The sequence below is a fragment of the Calidris pugnax genome, unplaced genomic scaffold (assembly GCF_001431845.1).
Source record: "Calidris pugnax isolate Ruff unplaced genomic scaffold, ASM143184v1 scaffold11, whole genome shotgun sequence".
Taxonomy (NCBI): Eukaryota; Metazoa; Chordata; class Aves; order Charadriiformes; family Scolopacidae; genus Calidris; species Calidris pugnax.
The window spans coordinates 578,428-599,546 of record NW_015090803.1 but is presented as its reverse complement, the minus strand read 5'-3'; the positions used below and the strand labels follow the sequence as shown (position 1 = coordinate 599,546).

Below are 21,119 nucleotides of genomic sequence, written 5' to 3'. Positions count from 1 at the left end.
GCAGATCTTCTGGTTGTGAGCCTGATACTAGATACGTTCACTAGAATTGAGATTGAATTGCTTAATATTGACACTACCTTTCCGTTCTAGTGGTCTCTAAAATGAGCATTGGCAAATCATTTTTTCAAATTATAAACTGATCTAGCTAATAGGTAACTAGAGCCCAAATAAGATTGGCAAATCATTTTTTCAAATTATAAACTAGCTAATAGGTAACCAGAGCCCAAATAATGATTGGATGCTCCTGCAAATATTTGCTGTGTTTGTTAGTCTTGTCCAGGCTTTGAACTGAATTTTGGCATGCTACATGGGGATGCACATCAGTAGTTACCTATTAGTGGAGTTTCACAAATTTTTAGAGGGTTTGGCTCTCTTAAGAAGAAAAAATGGTAGCTTTAATCTGAGTAAAAATTATTAGGTATTTTTGTTCACTTTCCTCTTTTTCTTTTTTATAAGTTGCACCAACATGGGGATGCACATCAGTAGTTACCTATTAGTGGAGTTTCACAAATTTTTAGAGGGTTTGGCTCTCTTAAGAAGAAAAAATGGTAGCTTTAATCTGAGTAAAAATTACTATGTATTTTTGTTCACTTTCCTCTTTTTCTTTTTTTAATAAGTTGCACCAATAGTAAAGTTAAGCTTCTTTACATTTGTATAATTTAATGTTACTAGCAAGGGACAAACAGTGCTACTCGGTCACTTTTCTTGACCCATGTATGCCCACTATGGAATACTGTCTGTTTAGAATGACTCTTTGCATGCATTTAGCACCCTTTCCATTCTGGGACCTGAAAGCACTTTTCAGAGGTGTGAAGTATTTTCATCCAGTTTGCAAGTAGGCAAAAACCAGGGAGGTTAAACAGTTTGCGAGAATATGGTACGCCTGGAAAATAACTGGGCCCCTACTTGAGAAAACATTCCTTGATATTCTAATCTTGCTAAATATTAGCAGAATTTTCAGTTACACTGGAGGTGCTTGACCCTCATCTAGAGCCTAATATCATGAGGGTCAACTCTACAATTTGAAAACAAGCTGTTCTGTGCATGGCAGGAAGGAAGCCTCGTTTCCTGGTGACTTGAATCCTTTGTCCCCTTATCCTACTACAAGAAGCCCTGCTTTTTCACCATGCACATAATGGGCACATTCCTTTTTCTGGAATGCATGCCATTTTCTTTTATTTCCTCTAATCATAGCTCTAGCTTCTCCCTTCCCTCTCATATCTAAGATTTGTGTTTCCCTTCTGTATTCCCTAATTAGTGGCTCGAAAAGAGACAGGTCAAACTGTGGTGGTCACTGAGGATATGCACAGGTGAGATGATTGGTGTATGTACACTAGCTATTTAGCAACTCAAACAACACATAACTTTAGAGATCTAGGGGTTGCTAATCTAAGGCTCTTGCATTTCCTACTTAGATCATTAAATAAGATCATCTTAAGATCCGTGAAATTGCTGCCCTTCTGACAGATTTGGTTGAAACTGGATGATAACTCCCTAGGTTGAGTAGTGCTTGCTAGACAGATAGTTTTCTCCTTGGTAGACAAGGCTACTACACTTAGGACAACTGGAAAAATTTGGAAATGCTGATGGGACAATACAACTAGAAATTTTGCAACTCTCTGGGTCAAACTGTGGTGGTCACTGAGGATATGCGCATGTGAGATGATTGGTATATGTACACTGGCTATTTAGCAACTCAAACAACATATAACTTCAGAGATCTAGGGGTTGCTAATCTAAGGCTCTTGCATTTCCTACTTAGATCATTAAATAAGATCATCTTAAGATCCGTGAAATTGCTGCCCTTCTGACAGATTTGGTTGAAACTGGATGATAACTCCCTAAGTTGAGTAGTGCTTGCTAGACAGATAGTTTTCTCCTTGGTAGACAAGGCTACTACACTTAGGACAACTGGAAAAATTTGGAAATGCTGATGGGACAATACAACTAGAAATTTTGCAACTCTCCGGTGTACTTGATCTTTAATCACAGAGTCACGGAATCGCCTAGGTTGGAAGGGACCTTTAAGATCATCTAGTCCAACCATTAATATCTACCTTTAGTTCTTTGTTAACATATAATATGTAAGTGCTTTGAAGCTTATTAGATCTTATTGGATAGGAAATTCAGGGCACGCTTATGTGTGAGTGCAATGCCAATTTCATTGGCAGAGTTACAAATGAAACTTATTTATCAGCTCAGTAGTTATCAAGCCAGTACTGTCTTATAAAACTCAATCATCTGCTAAAATGCAATCTCTAATGACAAAGAGAAGAAAGGCATTTCAATGTTTTGTCTAAGAAACAGTTTCTATGAATTGTAAATTAATTTACTGGTACACTCTGAGAAATTTACTTAAATTTACAAATCACCTTCAAAATGCAGGAAATCTGTAGGTGTTTTGGGTTTTGTTGTTTTGGGTTTTTTTTGTGTGTTTTGTTTTGTTTTTTTTTTCCCCCCCAGATTCTTGGCCTGCATATGCTTTTGCAAAAGTCTCTCTCAATTTTTGAGGAGTTTGCTTTTATTTCTGGACATCATGGACATAGACCTACCCAAAATATAAATTTACAAATCACCTTCAAAATGCAGGACATCTGCAGGTGTTTTGGGTTTTGTTGTTTTGGGGTTGTAGGTGTTTTGGGTTTTGTTGTTTTGGGTTTTTTTTGTGTGTTTTGTTTTGTTTTTTTTTTCCCCCCCAGATTCTTGGCCTGCATATGCTTTTGCAAAAGTCTCTCTCAATTTTTGAGGAGTTTGCTTTTATTTCTGGACATCATGGACATAGACCTACCCAAAATAATTAGATAATTTGGTTTGTATAAAAAAAAAGCAGCAGGATTGTACCAGCATTTTTACAGCGAACAGTGATATCACTGCAGTTACTTCTATCTCTGTCCCTATGAGTGGTTTAACAGTTAATTATAACAGGTAATTATGAGTAAAGAAAATGTCTTTTAAAGTAGAGACTTACATTCAGCAGTAGTCTTGAAGGCCAGTGCTATCACTTATAGATAATGCATGTCCTCATCAATTGTGCCAGGTGAAGCTCTGGGTTAAGTTTCACTAATTCATAACCATGCATAGGCAAGCAGCTGCAGTACACAGTAGGCAATAGGGACTTCTAGTTCATAAATATTCACAAGGTACTTATACGTCCCTGTGGTGGAAAACACATGCTGAGAAGCACCAAACTCCCTGGCCTGCTCCTGTGTGTGGTAATTGTGGGGTGTTAGCTCAACTTCTGTGTCTGACTTGCATTATACCATTAATCCAGACTCATGCTATGATTCCTTGGAAACTGTGCACTTAGCTGAATAATTTATCACATGACTTTCAATTATTTATGGCTTCTTATAACAAATGAAATAAAATCTAAAGGTGGAAGAGTTTTGTAACTTAGGAATATCCAAGCGACAATCAACAGATTGCTGTGTCGTCAAATCCCTGCGTTTGCTGCCTGTTTGCTTCTCTAAAGGTACTCCAAGGGAATGGCCATTTGATACTGAATTGATTAGAATGGTATCAAATTATTCTCTGCCGGTTGTTGTGTTGTGTTCATCTAATTGTGCTGCTCTCCTTTTTTCTTCTCCCTCTTTTAATAATAAAAACTAGAAATTAAAACTAGAACCTACCCGGTCATTTTAGATATGTGAACAGATATTCATGGTCTCCCTGGAAACTGAACTAAGGTGCATTTCCTATAGGACCTTCCTGATTGCTGCTTATTTTTAAATAAGCTTTTCTTAGTGAACCATCTTTTGCTTGGTTCAGTCAAGCGTGCCTCTGCTTCTTCATGTAAGGCTCAGGCTACGGTGTATCACTACTCAGTTGTACAGTCAATCTTGTCCCCAAGTAAGAGATAATAAGAACATTGATGGAGAGGTCTTGCTGATTTAGCTAGAGCAGTTTAAGAAGTTAGCTTTCACCAGCTGTCCACTTGAATGGCTGAGCATGACTTTCACTTTCTGTGAGCAATGCTATGGGGGTCAAGACCTAGCTAAGTGTCAAAGTCCTTGCTGAAACCTCTGTAGCAGCGGCTGACACTCTTGTGCTGTAGTTTAAGAGTACACCTGCAAATGGGGGTTGCCAGAGAGTGAATCTGTAAATGTTGTGGTTTCAGTTTTGGTAGGCAGTTACAGCTCAGTCCACAGTTGTTTCAGTGCCCTTCTAGTGCAGGCCAATGCTGGTTCAGAGACCAGTTTGATAACACCAGACTAATTTTAAGCAGTTCTCACTGCTCCCTATGTGGGAGGATGCTTTAGTCCCCACCTCCTGCAGCCCAGCATGGCACTGTGGGGCTCCTCAGCAGCCTTTGGCATATGGAGTTAAGGAGCTGGAGACCTTGTAGTGAGATTGTGACAGTGCCAAAGTACAACACGGGTACAGAAGACAGGCACTGCCATTAGAGCCTAGCACAGCTCTCCTTCCTGTCTCCAGTAAACCTACCCGTATTTGCAGCTACCACAAAGCTATGGAAACAGGTGCACACGTGCATCTGTGTAGAGGGATGCTCAGCAAAAAATGGTAGAACAGAATTAATGGTTTTATCACACACAAATCCAAGAAATGGTCCATTTCACACTGGAACAATTTACTTAGAGTGTAAGAAAGTTTGGAAAGTCCCTGTGCTGGATAAGTCTCTAGTGGGTGCTCTGCAGGATATCTTGGCATCGGAGCATGGATGTGAGATTTTATACTGTTCATGCTGGTGATGGTTTTGGCATTTTAAAGCTACTTCCATACTGCAGGCCTTTGTGCAAGCAATTCCTTTGTTAACATTTCTAGTTCCCTCATTTTCAAAAAAAAAAAATAAAACCTGATATTCTGTGGATTCTTTAAAATCAAAGGGTGAATATTCAGAACGTCTCGGGACCTTTTGTTCAGCCGGTGCACTATAGGTGCCTGTGAAAATCTTCTGCAGCCACATCTGATGCAACTTTTACATTTGCTCAGTCATCTTTTTGATCTTTGATGGAATCGTTATTGGTTTTTCTTTTTTTTTCTTTCTTTTTTCTCTTTCCCTTTTCCTTTTTTCTTATTTTCTTTTTTTCTTTTCTTCCTTTTTATGACTATGACTTTCTTTGACTATGTAGCCTATTTTTTAATTTTCAGTGGGATTTGTCCATTTGACTGGAGTGTATTCCAACTAGGTTTTTAATTTATGGGAGTGGGAGGCAGAGTTCCTAAAGAAAATATTATTTGGGTTTACTCTAAATCTCATCCCCCACAGAGCTGAGCTCAGTGCTGCAGCACCCACCCCGTTGTGATCTTGTGTGCAGGCAGTGAGTGGTGCTGCTGGTTAAGTTGATTTTTCAAAATGTTTGCAAGCAGTATTTTCAACATTGAGCACAGAATTGTGCTTAAGGTATTGTTGGTAAATTATTGGTTCTTTGAGATGCATGGCAGAAACAGAATTTAATGATTTTGTAATTAAGCTAATGCCTTGACATCACCTGTATGTCATTCATTTTCTTAAAACTGATGTTTGGATTTTATGCATTTCTAATCTAGCTTTTGTAAGAAGATGGAGAGGTCCTGCCTTATTACTTTAGGTCAAACTGTGACCACCTGCTTCAAAGATGCGGTTTGGTTTTGCAATATTTGAATATGCCTATTTATGTATCTTGTGGCAGTTTACCCTTGTTGGCAAGGTGTTTTCTCTTGTCTGCATCAAGGATGTTGTCGATTCTTCTATGCAGAACGAGCCTTCTGGCTCTTTGTTGTATTTAGTACACTGTAATGAGAAAACTGCTGCAGTGATTAGAATAAATTCTGGATTTGCTGTACAGTCAGTGTATTTTTCCTTCTTTTTTTCTGTTTTGGGTTTGGCTTTTTTGTGCTTATGTGATGCATTAGTAAATGTAATTTCTAGTTTGCTGTTTCTTTTATATGCATGGTTTGCCCTTCATATGTTCTAAAATAACTTTTCAATGTTCCGGGTAGTTGCTTAATTTTTGAGTTGCCCATATTTCACTGATTGCTAAGATCACAGTATCATACTCAGGAGGACTAGAAAGTATTAAAAGATTTTTATCTAATAATAGATGGTATACACAATTAATTTCCTCAGCATTGCTTGATTCCCTTTGCCTTTGATTGTAGACTATTTAGTAATATGCTTTTGTAAAGCTATAAACTGTCCTTTTATCTCTATTTCTCCCTCCCCCCCCCCTTTTTTTGTACCATAGATAATTCAAAGCATATCAGAAATAAACATTGAAGGAGATGTCTGCTGGAAAGAGACATGTAGGAAGAGAGGTTTTTCATTAAAGTTGCAGCAATTAGTATTTAAATTACTTATGGGAATTAGTTCCACTGAAGGGACAATACTGTTGACATAAATATCCTTGCAACGTTGTAAGGAACATAATTCTGCTTACAAATATATTCACATTCAGGAAAGAACTAAGTAAATTTTACATGAGGAAATGTTTTAGTTGAATTTCTATGGAAAGCATTCTTACAGCGATAATTAGTGTGTTTGGTTTCCCTTTGCAACTTCCTGTTCTTCAAAATTCTCTGTTTTCTGTAAACTCATTCATATGGATCAGGTGATAGGAGGGTCTTTCTTCAAAATTTCTAATTGAAACAAATTTCACAATTTAAACTAATTCCTATGCACAGAAAATTCTTTTTGACAGATGGTGTAGCCCAAGTCTGCAAGTTGAAGAAATGTACCATGGCAATTGTGAGATGTTTAATCATATTATAATGCTTGAAAGCAAAATGCTGAATCCAAGCTTTAGTTCTCTAACACTATCTCCTTTTTCTGAAGGTGAATATTAATTAGCAGAGAGCAGTTAATAGTGAAATGTATCAGGTATGTGTAATGAAATTGCAGTGGAAAAATGCCTGATTTAGATGATTTGATGTTCGATAGAATTAAGTCTTCAAAGATATAGAGGATAAGCAAATTATTTAGTCCTTGTCACATTTCTGTTTCAAATTCTGTTTAGGTTAGTGGCAGCATGACATTTAATTACATTTTTAAACAAGGCTGGGCTGTAGAAAAAAGGATAAATGAACAGTAGATGGTGATAATGCAACATGTAGAGATAAAGTATTACTAAAAGAAGTACATTCACGGGTATTTAGACTGTGTACCCCATAATAATTTTTAATAATTTTCCTGAGTAGACACAAATTTCTTTAGTTCAATCAGAGTGTATTAGTGGTTAATATAGAGCTGAAATGTATAAATAGACTATAAATGTAATTGCATTTTATTTTTTCATTTCTGCCAAGGAAAAAAATTCCAGCTTTCAAAAACACAGTTTTAGAGGAAAATTCTTCCTTTATTAATCAATGTCCACTTTTATTTTGTAATTTTTAATCAACTTAGACGGCAACCTAAAATGCCTCAAAGAATTATTAAAAATAAAGACGGTTGAATATCTAAATAAATAATGTTAATGGTACTTTTGTGCAGTAGTAGTATGACTTGTTCAGTTCTGTGGAGAATAACACAAGTACTCTGCTTTACTTCATAATTATCAGTTTTTTCTAACATTGGCACATATGGTTGACCAAAAATAATTTGAATTATGCCCCTTTGTATATGTGAGATTTTGCTCAGTGCAGAAGAAAATGATATAAGCTGTATTTTTTTAAGCTAATTTATTTCAACAGTGTTCTCTGTCATGATCTTGTCCCAGAAAATATATTCTCGTTTCTTTGGGATACTAATTAGGAACTGTTAATTTTCAAATAACCATAAACTGTTTATGTTATGAGCTGAACTGTTCAGTGTTAGTGCATATATTAGAACATTTGAAAATTAGGCATCTCAAAAAATGTTTGTAGGTGCTATAATTGTGACTTGCTGATGGAAATGAGAAGTGAATCATCCATTTCACTTGTAAATCTATGAAATTTCATCACCATTCAAAGATTAAGCACTGTTAAATTCTTTAAAGTGCTTATTTAGGAAATGAAATTATATTTAATGCATCTACAGATATTACAGTGCTCAGATAGTGATTGAATTCTTAGTGGTTAACTCAGGGAATATCATAGAATCATGTAGGTTGGAAGAGACCTTTAAGATCGTTGAATCCAACCATTAACCTAGCACTGCCAAGTCCACCACTAAACCATGTCCCTAAACATCATAACCTAAACATCTTCAGATCTCTGAAATAACTCCAGGGTTGGTGACTCAGCGACTTTACTGGGCAGCCTGTTCCGATGCTTGATAACCCTTCCAGTGTAAATACTTTTCCTAATATCCAATCTGATCCTCCCCCAACACAGCTTGAGGCCATTTCCTCATCACTTGTTACTTTGGAGAAAAGACAGACCTCCACCTCACTGCAGCCTCCTTTCAGATGGTAGCAGAGAGCAATAAGGTCTCCGTGAGACTCCTTTTCTCCAGGCTAAACCATCCCAGTTCCCTCAGCCACTCCTCACAGGACTTGTTCTCTAGACCCTTCACCAGCTTTGCTGCTCTTTGCTGAACATGCTCCAGCACCTCAATGTCTTTCTTGTGTTGAGGCTCCAAAACTGAACACAGTTCTCGAGGTGGGCCCTCACTGGTGCCAATCACAGGGGAACAATCACTTCCCTAGTCCTGCTGGCCACAGTATTCCCGGTACAGGCCCACTGCTGGCTCATGTTCAGCCGACAGTCTACCAGCACCCCCAGGTCCTTTTCTGCCAGGCAGCTCTCCAGCTGCTCTTCCCCAAGCCTGTAGTGCTTCAGGGGATTGTTGTGACCCAAGTGCAGGACCCAGCTCTTGGCCTTGTTGCACCCCAAACCATTGGACTTGGCCCATCAATCCAGCCTGTCCAAACCCCTCTGTAGAGCTATCCTACCCTCAAGAAAATTGACACTCCCGCCCCAGTTGGTGTTGTCTGCAGAAATTAATTCTTGATGTTTGTGAATGTTCATGAATGGCATGAATATCCTATTTCAGAGGATAGTAAAAGCCAATCATTGACAGTTGTTATGGCTTTACTAATAAATCAGTAGTGTTCATGGGAATGGCAAAAGAAGCCCAGCATATGTTTAAGGAATTTTGGGGCAATACTTAGGTTTGAATTGGTTTATGGCTCAAGTAATATATTAGTAGCAGCCATGGGAATGATAAGATTTAAGAAGTTGTGTAGTAATACTTAGGTTTGAAATGTTTTGGCTGAGGAGTAAACATACATATGTAAGTAGGAATTGCAAACAGTACTCATCATTTGTTTTTCATTGGAAGCGTGGTAATCTTCTTGATTTCCCCCCAAGTCAAGCGCACTCAATTTACTGTTTACTAAAACCAAATATTCATTTTAAGTAGGACTGACTTGTGTTTGTTGACTTTTTGCGTTTCATGGTCTCACCAACTCCTTCTTTCCCTCATCCATCAGATGAATGAATGGTCACACTATGCAGATACTGGTGCTCTAAATATAATAGATAAAATATAAAGAATGATTATTTTAATTTTTGATACTAAGCTGTAAACTGCAGGAAAGCCAGTCGCTGACACCAGGTAGAGAAATCTAGTGAGATCATTAGTAACAAGGTAGCTGCATGTATCATGGATAAGGGTTAGATGAAAATTACAGTGGAACTAGAAGACCATCCTAAGTGAGGCAAGTAGATTCCAAGCAATAGGATGCCACATAAAATCAGTAAAGTATCTTAATTGCAAGTAAAAGCTGGATGTGCAAAAGTGCAAACATGAGAGGTCTGAATGGAAACTACAGCACCTGACAGAGGGCAAGTAACTTTACATGAGGAGTACCTCATGTGCACAGTGTAATGTCAAATCAAAAGGAATCTGTAATATCTGGGTGTGAACTGTACAGAAAAGACAGTTAAAGTTGGGGGCAGGCAGGACTCTATATAAAAAATTAGATTCCAGGATATATTTTCAGTGTGGCAGCTATCAACAGAAATCCATTATTATCATTTTAGAATTATGCTGTTGGCTGTAATGAGCAAATCTCATCAACTGTGTGATATTCTAGAATGCAACTGACTGTGAGAGGCAGTAATGATCAGTGACTTCATCTGGTCTGTATGCAAATGGTGTCCTTTTTACTGAATTTCCCAGTTTTAATAGGGTGGAAGCTGTTGTGCAGTCAGGACTCGTGCGTGTGCGTTGTTGCCTGTTCATCATTTTGGTCTCCACTTGTAGTATCGTACCTTCTCTGTTTGCTGTTTGATAACTAGAATTTAAGGGATCATTAATTAGGCATGGATTCCTTTTATTTTATTGTTTATGACCAATTTCAGATCCTATTTCAGACGAGGTGATACTTTTTTACAGAGTTGCAGGTGGCTCTTGTCGTGAGGAGTTACCAGGTCGAAGTGGTAGTCCTACATAGGTCAGAGTGGATAGAAATACAATACACAGTTGTGGGTTATGCCACAACTCTCTATATTGAATTCAAGATGACTTGGAAATATCAGCTATATGGAATCATAAATTTCCAGCTTTCCACACTGATTACCTGCTAGCAGGTCTTGCTAATGTCAGGCTGCAATTAACTGAATGACTGCCTGTGTAAAATCAAGTTTCTATTTAAGAAAAACCTTCAAATTTTGATCATGTATTCCCAGAGCACACTCTCTCTGTGGTAGTTTGACCTATTTATTCTTGATATTAAAAGAATTCTATTTCTTTTACTTCATTATCAGCAAGATAATACACATAGTCAATAATTCATGTTGCAGTTTACTCAGTAAACAGAGTGCGTTTTGAGAAAGATTGTTTTCTTTTAAGCATTGCATCTGATCCAATAAACCAAATTATATAATAATAAAGTATGTCATCAATGTAAACAAATACCAGATGGGTTGTAAAACATTTAATTTTAGATCAGCGCAAATAGACTGAGATAAAGGCTGTTGTGGCATATTGTCAGTCACTAGTAGAGCTCAAAAAGGATTCCCACTGGGTGTCCATATCCTGGAGGATTCCACCTTCGTGCTTGTTTTTCTCTTGTTGAAGTCTTGCTCTATTTGTCCCCATTTGCTCCACGTTATTGCGCTTTCAGACACGGTGCGCTGGCCGGGCTGCGTTTCAAAGCGTGACAGTGCAAGCCAGCAAGGGTTTGCTGATGAAAACCAGGAGGTGCTCCCGGGGAAGGTCTGCCGAGCTGCGGGCACCACGGAGGCAGGGCAGCTGCTTTCTGTAGTGTGGGGAGTGCTCTTATCTCTCATATTATTTTCCCACCCTGGAGGGCAGTGGGTGCTGTAACCCGTACCAGACCCAGCTTCTGTAAATGTGGATGTAAACGGTGACATCCAGCGCTTGTAACTCTTAAGATACAAATGCATTCACTACAAGGCTCTTTCAGTTGTGGTCAGTTCAAGTTAAAAGTATCTTTACACTATTAAATTGCAAGGCTAGGGTTTTTTTCCACACAGTTAAAACTTTTTCTTCTGTATTTAAGATATCTGCTAGCACTTCCGTAATAAAGTTTTATAGTTTTGTGTTCACTGACATTTTATCTTATCTTTAGGGACATGGTTTAGTGGTGGACTTGGCAGTGTTAGATTTTGCAGTTGGACTCAATGATGTTAAAGGTCTTTTCCAAGCTAAATGGTGCTATGATCTGAATTTATATTAATAAATAAATTTAAATCACAGAATCACAGAATGGTTTGGGTTGGAAGGGACCTTAAAGATCATTTAGTTCCAACCCCCCTGCCATGGGCAGGGACACCTCCCACCAGACCAGGTTACTCAAAGCCCCATCCAGCCTGGCCTTGAACCCCTCCAGGGATGGGGCAGCCACAGCTTCTCTGGGCAGCCTGTTCCAGTGCCTCACCGCCCTCACAGCAATGAATTAGTACAACTCTTTTATCATTATATCAAAAGGGGTAGTTTTAGCTATTGTATTTGGAGGGCATCTGCATTTTAGTGTTTTTACCTGTATGTGCCACCTAAAACTATGATTTCTTAGTTCATGCAAACTGTTTTGGATGTTTTAAATCCTTCTTAATACTTGAGCCTAAGTGGCAGAAAATATAGGGGCAGGTTTTATGAAAAAAATTGACTTCCAGATGGACCTGAATACTCCAGATGAAGTCTTTACCAAATCTTAACAGAAGAGTCTGTTATTCCCAACATGCATAACAAATGTTCGTGTTATATGCTTCAAAAGGTTTGTTTAAAATATTGTGTGTAACCTAACTATATATGTTTCTGAACTGTTCAATCCCTGCAGATTTTCAGCGGATGATACACAAGTACAATGGCTAAATTATGAGCAGTGATAACTTTTTATTATAAGCCAACCTTAAAATGCAGGTTGAATCATATAAATAGAAACACTTTGTCTCCTTCAAAGTGTAGAGCTGGGCTCTCTTGGTAGAGGGAAAAAGCAGTCAGGATTGTTCAGCCAAGAAAAGTTTGTTGTTTTCTTATGATTGCTAACCTCTTTTTTTTTTTCTTTTTTCCTTTGGATAGGGAAAAAGGCTATCAGATTATGGTTCTACCAGCATATTTGACATCACCAGAGATGCCACATTTGAGTTATCTTAGGAGTTCTGTAAATCCCAGGAAGCATTTTTGCTGCCTGTTAGGGTAGAAGTTACTTGTTTAAATATTGAAATGGGGTAAACAGAAGTTTTCTTTCTAGATGCAAATGACTTCCAGTTTTGGGTATTAATTAGCATTGTGTCACAGAAAACCAATACCTTAGTTACAAAAGTACATTTTCCTGATTTGTTCTTGTGGGAGTGAATTTTAATAAGAAAAACACCTTGTCTTGTCTGACAGCTGATGACAACATCAAAATCACCGAGTGACTAAGATGACAAGCCATCCCTACACATCAACACATCAGGCTTTTATTGCTGTCTTGGGTGTACAAGAAACTTGTATTAAAGTGGTGTTTAACAAAGACTCACTCTGTTTGTCAGTTCTGTGACATGATCTATATGAGGGAAGGAATAATGTCCCCATGTCAACTGAAGATTGGAAGATTGCAGTAGGTATTACCAGTCTTCGTAGTATGAAGCCTGTCTGTAGAGATACAGACAAATCAAATGGCATGGTTTTTTCCATCACACTGCCAGATGGGGATTAGGCAAGTTTATGTAAAAATTTATGCATTGTTAGTCAGAAAACGATGGTTGAGATTTAGCACGAAATTTTCTTATGAAGAAATACAGACTTTTATCCTTAGATCAAGTTGATTACTGTGGTTTTATCAATGTCATCTTTAACTACTGGGACTTTATATCCATGCAGTATTGAATGGGGAATTACTAAAAGCACTGTGAAGGCATCCTTTCAGTGTGGAACTTTCCTTCCATGTATTCAAAAGTTATTGGAAATGCATCACTTTGTTTCACTAAAATACCATGATATTCTCTGATAGTCTCAGTCAGCTCCTTCAGACATAGACTGATGATCCATTCTTCAGCAGCTAGTAAAGTAGATGGAAATGGTGTGCTTTTGTGTGATGCATGCCTTTTTTAAACATTTCGTTAGGAAGATGCCAGCAAAATGTGCTTCCTCATAGTGCCCTGCACTGAGAGCTTTTTTCCAGCACAAGTTAAGAATAAACTCTCCAACTCCAGGTATCATATAGAGCTGTCTGAACCCCAGTTTCTCATATAGCATGTTTGCATGTTGAAGAATATGAAAAATCCCTTTAATTTTTTCAGCTTTAGGGGGTTTAGGACCTCCTAGAAAAAAAGGTTAAACAATGAAATTTATAGTTATTTGAAACAGCAGAATTAGGTTTCAACCACAAGTCCAAATTTGCACTTTCCACTTAGGCGTTCAGGGGAAGGGCAGGCTGATCTTTAGAAAAAAATAGGCATCTGATTTTATCACCAGAAAAACAGTCACAGAAATACTACCCTCGGGGTGATTTTTCTTATGCCTCCATGGAGAGATTTTGGCAGAAGCCACAAAACCAAACAGTTTCTTGCTGCTGCTTATTTCATTGTATGAATCTTGAACATATGCTCTGAGTGGGTTTGAAATCACTTAGATTTGATTTTTTATTTATGTTTATTATTATGCATTAATCCATAGCACTGAAAACATGTCATGAAGAAAACAGTGCAGTAGCGATTAAGTGGGAAAAATACTTCAAAATAATATTTTTAAAATGTTGCTTAATCGCTATGGTGACCAGCATTTTTATTTGCATTTTAATGCATTCTGTTTGTTTATCTATATTTGCCTCATTATTTCATGTTGTCAAGTACTTGGTTAATGTTATTATTTTGCATTTAAAGAAATTATGATGAGTTTTTGAGCATGATGTGATTTTCTATTTTTAATATAAAGATTTCCTGTTTTTCTCTAGAAAGGTTCTAAAGGAAATCTCTGTTGGAGACCTAAAGCCTAATGAAACAGTTGAAGCAAATCTGGAAGCACAACTACTCTCCAAATTAGACCATCCAGCCATTGTCAAATTTCATGCAAGCTTTGTGGAGCGAGATAGTTTCTGCATTATCACTGAATACTGCGAGGTGAGACTTGTAGATTACATTGAAGACATTTGAAAGAATGTGTGTGTTAAAAGAGGGTCTTAAAAGAAATATAGCCCAGTTTTCTTTAATGTTTTTCTTTGAATTTTACTCTTATTTCTTCCCTGTGGTATCACCTGCTACTTGTTAGGCATATTTCAAATAAGTAACGTTAACTGCTCACATGAGACTCATAGCTCATAGACAAACCAGAGAAGCTCAGGCCTGATCATATGGATGATGAGTTTGGTAGCAGCACTGGCTTTATAAAGTAGAGAATAGACAAATAGTCAAAGACCACCAAAGTTTGGAGGATACAAAAAGCATTGAAGGATATACTAGGGTATAGCTACCAGTTTCTTTTACTCCAGCATTTGGTTTAAAAAAATATTGATACAATCTGTTTTAAGGCTTTAAAGTAAGAATTTGTACATACTTAAGCCAGCTTTTTAAGAGTTTGTATCGAACAAGTGCCTACTTTGTATCAAATATAGATGTACCATGTTAAAAAAATACAATCTGTTGTACATACAGTGATCTTTTCATGAAACTGTGAAGCAGACTATTCAGTTGTGCTCTGCTAGACATCCGAAATGCTCTGGAAGCTAATGGCCCTGGACTACTGGGTTACCTGTCCACCAGTCAAACTTGTATTAACTACTCACATTTCTTCAAGCATTCGGCTTTGGTCTGAGTAATTAAAGAAGTATTATTCCTGCCAAAGAAACCTTAGAAGGTTTCTTTGATGACAGTTAAATGCCTATTTACTGCTGAGATTTTTTAAAATTAAATCTGAAATGTTCAATTCCGTTATGCAATCTGAATATTTGTTTTAACACCCATGCAGAGGCTCTTTGCGTAATTTCCCTGAATGTCTGACAGCTGAGGCTTGATGGAAATTCAGTACTGCCAACTCTCTGTGGAAATCCAGAGCTCAGAACTGAAGGATTATTCTAACTGCCCAGATATTCCCATGCACTGATTCATTTTCTCTCTACCAGTGGTGGAAAGTGGCCCAGCACCAGATCAGTTAACCCTATAGGAATAAGGGAGCCTCTTCCAGCAGCAATATAGAGCTGGACTGGTGGCTTTGGTGTACAGTTTTTTGTCTTTTTTTTTTTTTCCTTCATCTGGAATAAAGTTACAGGTGAATAAAAAAGAGCATAATAGCAATCACCATAGTAATCATAAGCTGCTGCAGCACACCTTGGAATGGTTTTTGTTTAGGCAATGTAAACTACCCTGCGTGAAAATGTTTTGGTGTGTAGTTACCCTGGGATCTGGAAGTCACATACTCAAACACGTGAGAATGTATTAGAGCAAGGCAAATGAGGGAGGAGGAAATAGAGGCATTGGCTGTGCAGCTGAATCTTTTCCTTTTGGAGTCCGCTAGGGCAGGCCAGAATGACAGTGGTTCCACTAGGATGTGACTTTTTCCAGAAGTGTGCATTATGTAGTATCGTTGCATTTTAGCAATTACAATGTATTTAATAGAACGTTCAGACAAGGAAAGTACAAAGCAAGGTTTCACATAGTGCTGTAAAGTTTCTTTTCTATTTTAGTGGGAGCATTTCCGGAAGGTATACTTTTGTATTTACTTACCTATAACCTGCCTTTGTATGTGGTGTGGGATTTGAATCTTTTAATCTAAAAGATACCTGTTTAAGTTGCACATAAGTTGAAAATGAGACAAATGAATTGCTACTTGATCCTTCTTTGGAAGCCTAGTACATTCAGTTTCTCATGCGTAGAATAATTACCAGATTGGCAGTAATTGGTACTCTTGGGCAGACTCAAAACAAAAAATAAATATTAAGTTGGCATGGAAACAGAACTACTTTCTGAGCCTTATTCTGTTTTCTCTAAAGTACTGTGACTTATTCATTAGCCATAGTACTTTGCTCATTCTTGCATGAATAGCGTAGAGTGAGCCTCCAATGCAGCTGCCCTGTGCTATACCAGTCCTGTGAACAAAAGAGAACATTGGTCTCCATTGCTCAGCTTGACATCCTCTATTATAACTGTATTCACTCAAAATTATAGAAAAGAAGTACATGTTTTCTGTTTTGATCTTCTTGTTGAGCTTCTTTGGCAGTTTTCCTGAACTGAAATCTTACAGGCAACATAAACATTATCATGTAAGTCAGATTTCAAACAAAAATGCCTTCAGGAACCTTGGATTCCATTTTGTAACATAAATTTGACTTCAAAAAAATACAGTTTTTCCAAAATAGCTACTTTAAAAATTGCATAATTTTAATACATCCTAAGCCAGAACTAGTTGTATTCCCCCCCAGGCAGTTATTTCTGTCTCATCACTGTGGTCTCAGCTGTCATGTGAGGATACATACACTAAGGAAATCTGAGCAAAAGGAGTAACTGAAGCAATCAGTGCCTGTTCACATTATCAGCTCTAGATGCTAAGCTGTTTTAAATAAGTTACTGTTGATATTTAAATGAAAAATGCAGCTTGGAAATTCCCTATGTACTTAATTTGTTAAATTCCTTATGAACTTCATTATACTCACCTTCCAAAATGCAAAATTGGGTTAATAAACTTCATCAGTTTCATGGCACCAGTATTTCAGCAAATCTTTTATGAAATATTTTTGTATTCCTTTTTTAGATGCAAAATCAAGGTTAAATTAATTGTAGGACATTCAGACAAGTCTTCTCTGCTTGATACAGTTACTGGAGGGCATATGTAGAACTTTATCCGACTGCTTTTGTACTCCTTAGACCTTTTGAAGGAAATGTCCCCCAAATTAGGAGAGTATTCACTAGCCTAACTCTGTAGGTCCTACGTTTCTTTTCCTTGCATTTTTCAAGGCAATGTGTGATTGTGAGAGGGGACACATTGGGACAGGGACAAACAGTGATTGGAGCCTTCTGCACTTCATCTACCCTCACCTGGATAGTACGTAGTCCCTTGTGGCCAGGAGCCAGCTGACGCATGTTTGAGCAGCCCCTGAGTCTTGGGATGTCCCTACAGTTGGCTCTAGATGGTCTGGGGCAGCTGTCTGGAATAGGTGAGTCATTATTTTTGAGGTGTGTGAGTAGGCTCAGGCCCAGCCCATCTGGTTGCCGTGCAGCCGGGTACCCAGCAACACTTTTTCTTTCCTCCTTCTGCTCTGCTGCAAGCAACCAGGGGGAAGCTGCTGAACATTTGGAGTTGCAAAGGGGAAGCAGCTGCTGAAAGCTCCAAGTTCCCAGAAGAGCTTCTCCCTGGGCCGCAGCAGGGAGGCAGATGGAGAGCGGAAGCCATGTTCTCTTCCCTAGTGAATGAGATGATGCAGACGTTTCCATTATAAAATTGCAGGACATTGTCAGGGAACACATTTTTGATACATGACAAAACATGTTTTCTTTTTTATAAAACATTCACTCTTGAATATTGTACCTTAGAACCTCAGAGACCAGAGAAATTACTGTAAATTCATGCCAAAGTAAAGGACAGAAATGTATAGATCTGCAAAGACAGAATCTGCTTATTTTGTAGCAGCAATATGGAGCACTGTGGTGCTGGGAACAGAAAAACAAGAAATTCTGAAGAGATCGTAAAACGTTGAGAGTCAACAGTGCAGAGAAGGGAGGGGTTGATGATGGGAAATGGTGATACAGGTGCAGTTGTACAGGTTAAACTATTTTCTTGTATATGGCTCATAAAACTTCTGATTTTATGGAGAATGCATAATGTAAAAGTGATGATTTATGGAGAATAAGCTGTCCTGATGCAAGGTAATAGTCACTAGAGTACGATGAGACTCATAGTCCCTTTGCTCTGGGATTAGTTACCTCAACACACTGCTTGTCACTAATGTGCATTCTTGTAGACAAAATGCATTTATTTTATAAATTGGATAAACAACCAGCTGACACTCATCTGTTTATTTTTTAGCAAAACGAACAGTTTTCATATAAGTCTCCTCAACAACATCTTTCATTGTGGTGTTGTTCAACTGATTTTTCCAAATGTCTGACAGGGTTTTCAAGTAGTCTTTTCCTGGTTTATTTTCATGGCCTACTGTGTGTCATATTGCTCCATTTCTAGTGGTACTTCAGTCGTTTTAATGAAGTATTTACAGTAACACATGCTACAGACTCTTGAAGCTTTAATTTTGCTTTTTTTTATGGCAAAAGTGAATTTGGAAGAAGGACAAAGTATCATTATTAAAGAGACTATATTTTAATTCTTCAGAGATCAGTATGGTTTCTTTGATGCTGTCATGGTTATTTATATTTATATAATAAATCAGGGCATCTCTTGACTGTGCAATGTTTGACTTTAGTGGAAATACTTTTGCCCTCATCATAAACCCTTGCAGAAAACCAGCATTTCTACAACATGATCCATCCCTTCCTACGGTAGACAGCTAGATGGCAGAGATAATTGTGCTTTACAGATGCCTCTTCCTTTGTGTTAACTCTAAAGGGAGTTTGAGATGGCCAGCTCAGACGTACGTGTCTAAAGCTGGGGGACATGAAGTGAGAAGAGTTGAAAACTGCTGGTATTGTGTAACACTAAGAGAAAACTGACCTACTTTCCCCATGCTGCCAGACTGCCTGATCTCATTTTGATCCTCAGTTGTGTATGCTGTTGGTGCTGGGAGAGTTCAGAACTCATGTGCAAGCATTAATTTTACAGACTGTGTGGAAGGGAGCCTGAAGGTCTAAGAAAATGGAGTCTTGTACTTTGATGAAGGAGAGACATTTTTAAACCTTTCTTTAAATGTACAAATATGTTGCAATGTTTTTCAGGGTGGAGATCTAGACTTTAAAATTCAAGAGTACAAAGAATCTGGGAAGATATTCACTCAAAGACAAATAATAGACTGGTTTATACAGTTGTTACTTGGAGTCAACTATATGCATGAAAGGTACAGTCATTTAATATGAGAGCATTTAGCTTGGGAGGGGAGGGAGTAGATTTGCTGGCTAGTTGCAGATGTTCAAACAGAACCAAAACCGTATGGATTGTCATTTATAGGTATAAAGTCCTGTTCACTAAACTGCTGTAGTATATGTCATGTACCTAAAGTGTAATTAATTATCTATCCTGCAAGAACATTGTATATTACATCTTTCAGCAGTGCTGTGGTAGATGTCTTTCAGCATTAGACCCACTTTTTCTAAAAGCCATGCGAAAAACTTAGCATGACAGATATAGTTTGATATTGTTAGAAGAGAATGGATTAAAAGGTTAAAACAAAGTCAGCTTTTTCAAGGGAAGTCAACAAGGATGTCTTGCAGATGTTTAATGTGAAGAATCCAATATATGTGCTTGATGTACTTCCACTGAAATCAGTGAAGTTACATACATACATTTTTTGAAAATAGATATTACTTTTAACAGCACATCAAAGAATTGCTTAAAAAATTACTGCAGGTCATCCATACAGTGATGTTGGGAGAGGACATTTGGTTTGACCATGGGTAGATGCAGGTGAATACCCACCTGGTCATCTCCATGGGTGCAGTTCTTGCCTGCAAGGTGATTTAGGGAGGCTGACTTGGGTGATTTAAGCAGTTCCCTCTTTACCAGTGTACTGGGCCTGTGCACAAGCCCTGTCTGGTCCTCACACACTCATCCAGTGCTGTCACCTTTGAGGTAGGTGTGCCTATTTAGCATGGTATGAGAGAGACCAAGTGCAGTGCTGAGCCAGGAGCAAAAGGCCCAGCATTATGCCACCCTCATTGAGAGCTGGAGGAACAGCTGAGCAAATGGGAATACCAGCTCCTTTGGTAGCAGCTTTTCAGAAACAGTGAGCTGGCTGAAGTCAACCTGACTTTCCATCTTCTCCTTTCCTCTGTCTCCTTCCTGTTGCGTTTGCCTATTGGCAGCTCTGAAATGTCACGTTAATGAACAAGACAGAGAATCCTTTCTAAAGAGCATTGTAGCCCAAAAGTCCAATATTTTTCATCCTGCCAAGTTGAACTATTTGGACTATTATTCCTATTGAGCTTTTAGAAATAAGAATCTCACTGCTGCAAGAATTGTCTTAGCAGAGGCTGAGGATGTTTGTCTGGAATCACCGGTATGTTTTGGATAGATGAGTTAATCTGCCTAAAATAATGGCCAAAATTATTAATACAGCCGGGAGGGGACATGTTTATGTTTGAAGAGTAGGTTACACCCAGAATCTGGACATGATAATTCCATTTTTTTCAACCTGAATGTAAACTAGAATCCATAGTTTTCTATCCTGCATGATTACTCATAAAACAAGATTATTATGCACTGGGGTGTAGGTGAAAACACCAAATTGATGTAGCTGTTTCAAATACTTTCACAGCAGGGCATGGGCCAAATTTGATAATCACCTGCCACCAAGAACAACCATCTCTGAGTTGAGCTGAAATGAAGTATGTGGGATACGTTTCACCTAAACTGAATGATGCCTAAGGAGTTTTTGCACCTACGGTGTCAGACTCTGGAGGGAAAAGGGCAGAGTGAATTGGTGTCCAAGATGCAAGAACATTTTTGTTCCTAAATTCCAATTTATCTGAGGCTTGTACATGAAGTGCCACTCCCACAGACTGCAGTGATGGGAGCACAACAAAGAGCTCTCTGTTCCTTGGCATTCACCTCAGGTGGAAGGGACAGATGGGCATGGAAATAAAAATCCTGATTGTTTAACTGTTGGGATTTTTGTTTGGGGTTTTTTTTTTGGTGGTGGTTTTTTTTTTTTTTT

The 21,119-nt window shown here is 38.1% G+C and overlaps 1 protein-coding gene across 1 annotated transcript in view; it reads left to right on the top strand.

The window, feature by feature from the left end:
- Nucleotides 1-21,119, top strand: part of NEK11 (NIMA-related kinase 11) — a 130,067-nt gene that overhangs the window by 9,489 nt on the left and 99,459 nt on the right. Inside the window, exons 3-4 of the mRNA XM_014937745.1 lie at nt 14,265-14,430; nt 19,186-19,304. Of these exons, the coding sequence (XP_014793231.1) occupies nt 14,265-14,430; nt 19,186-19,304 (285 nt within the window). The remainder of the gene's footprint in view (nt 1-14,264; nt 14,431-19,185; nt 19,305-21,119) is intronic.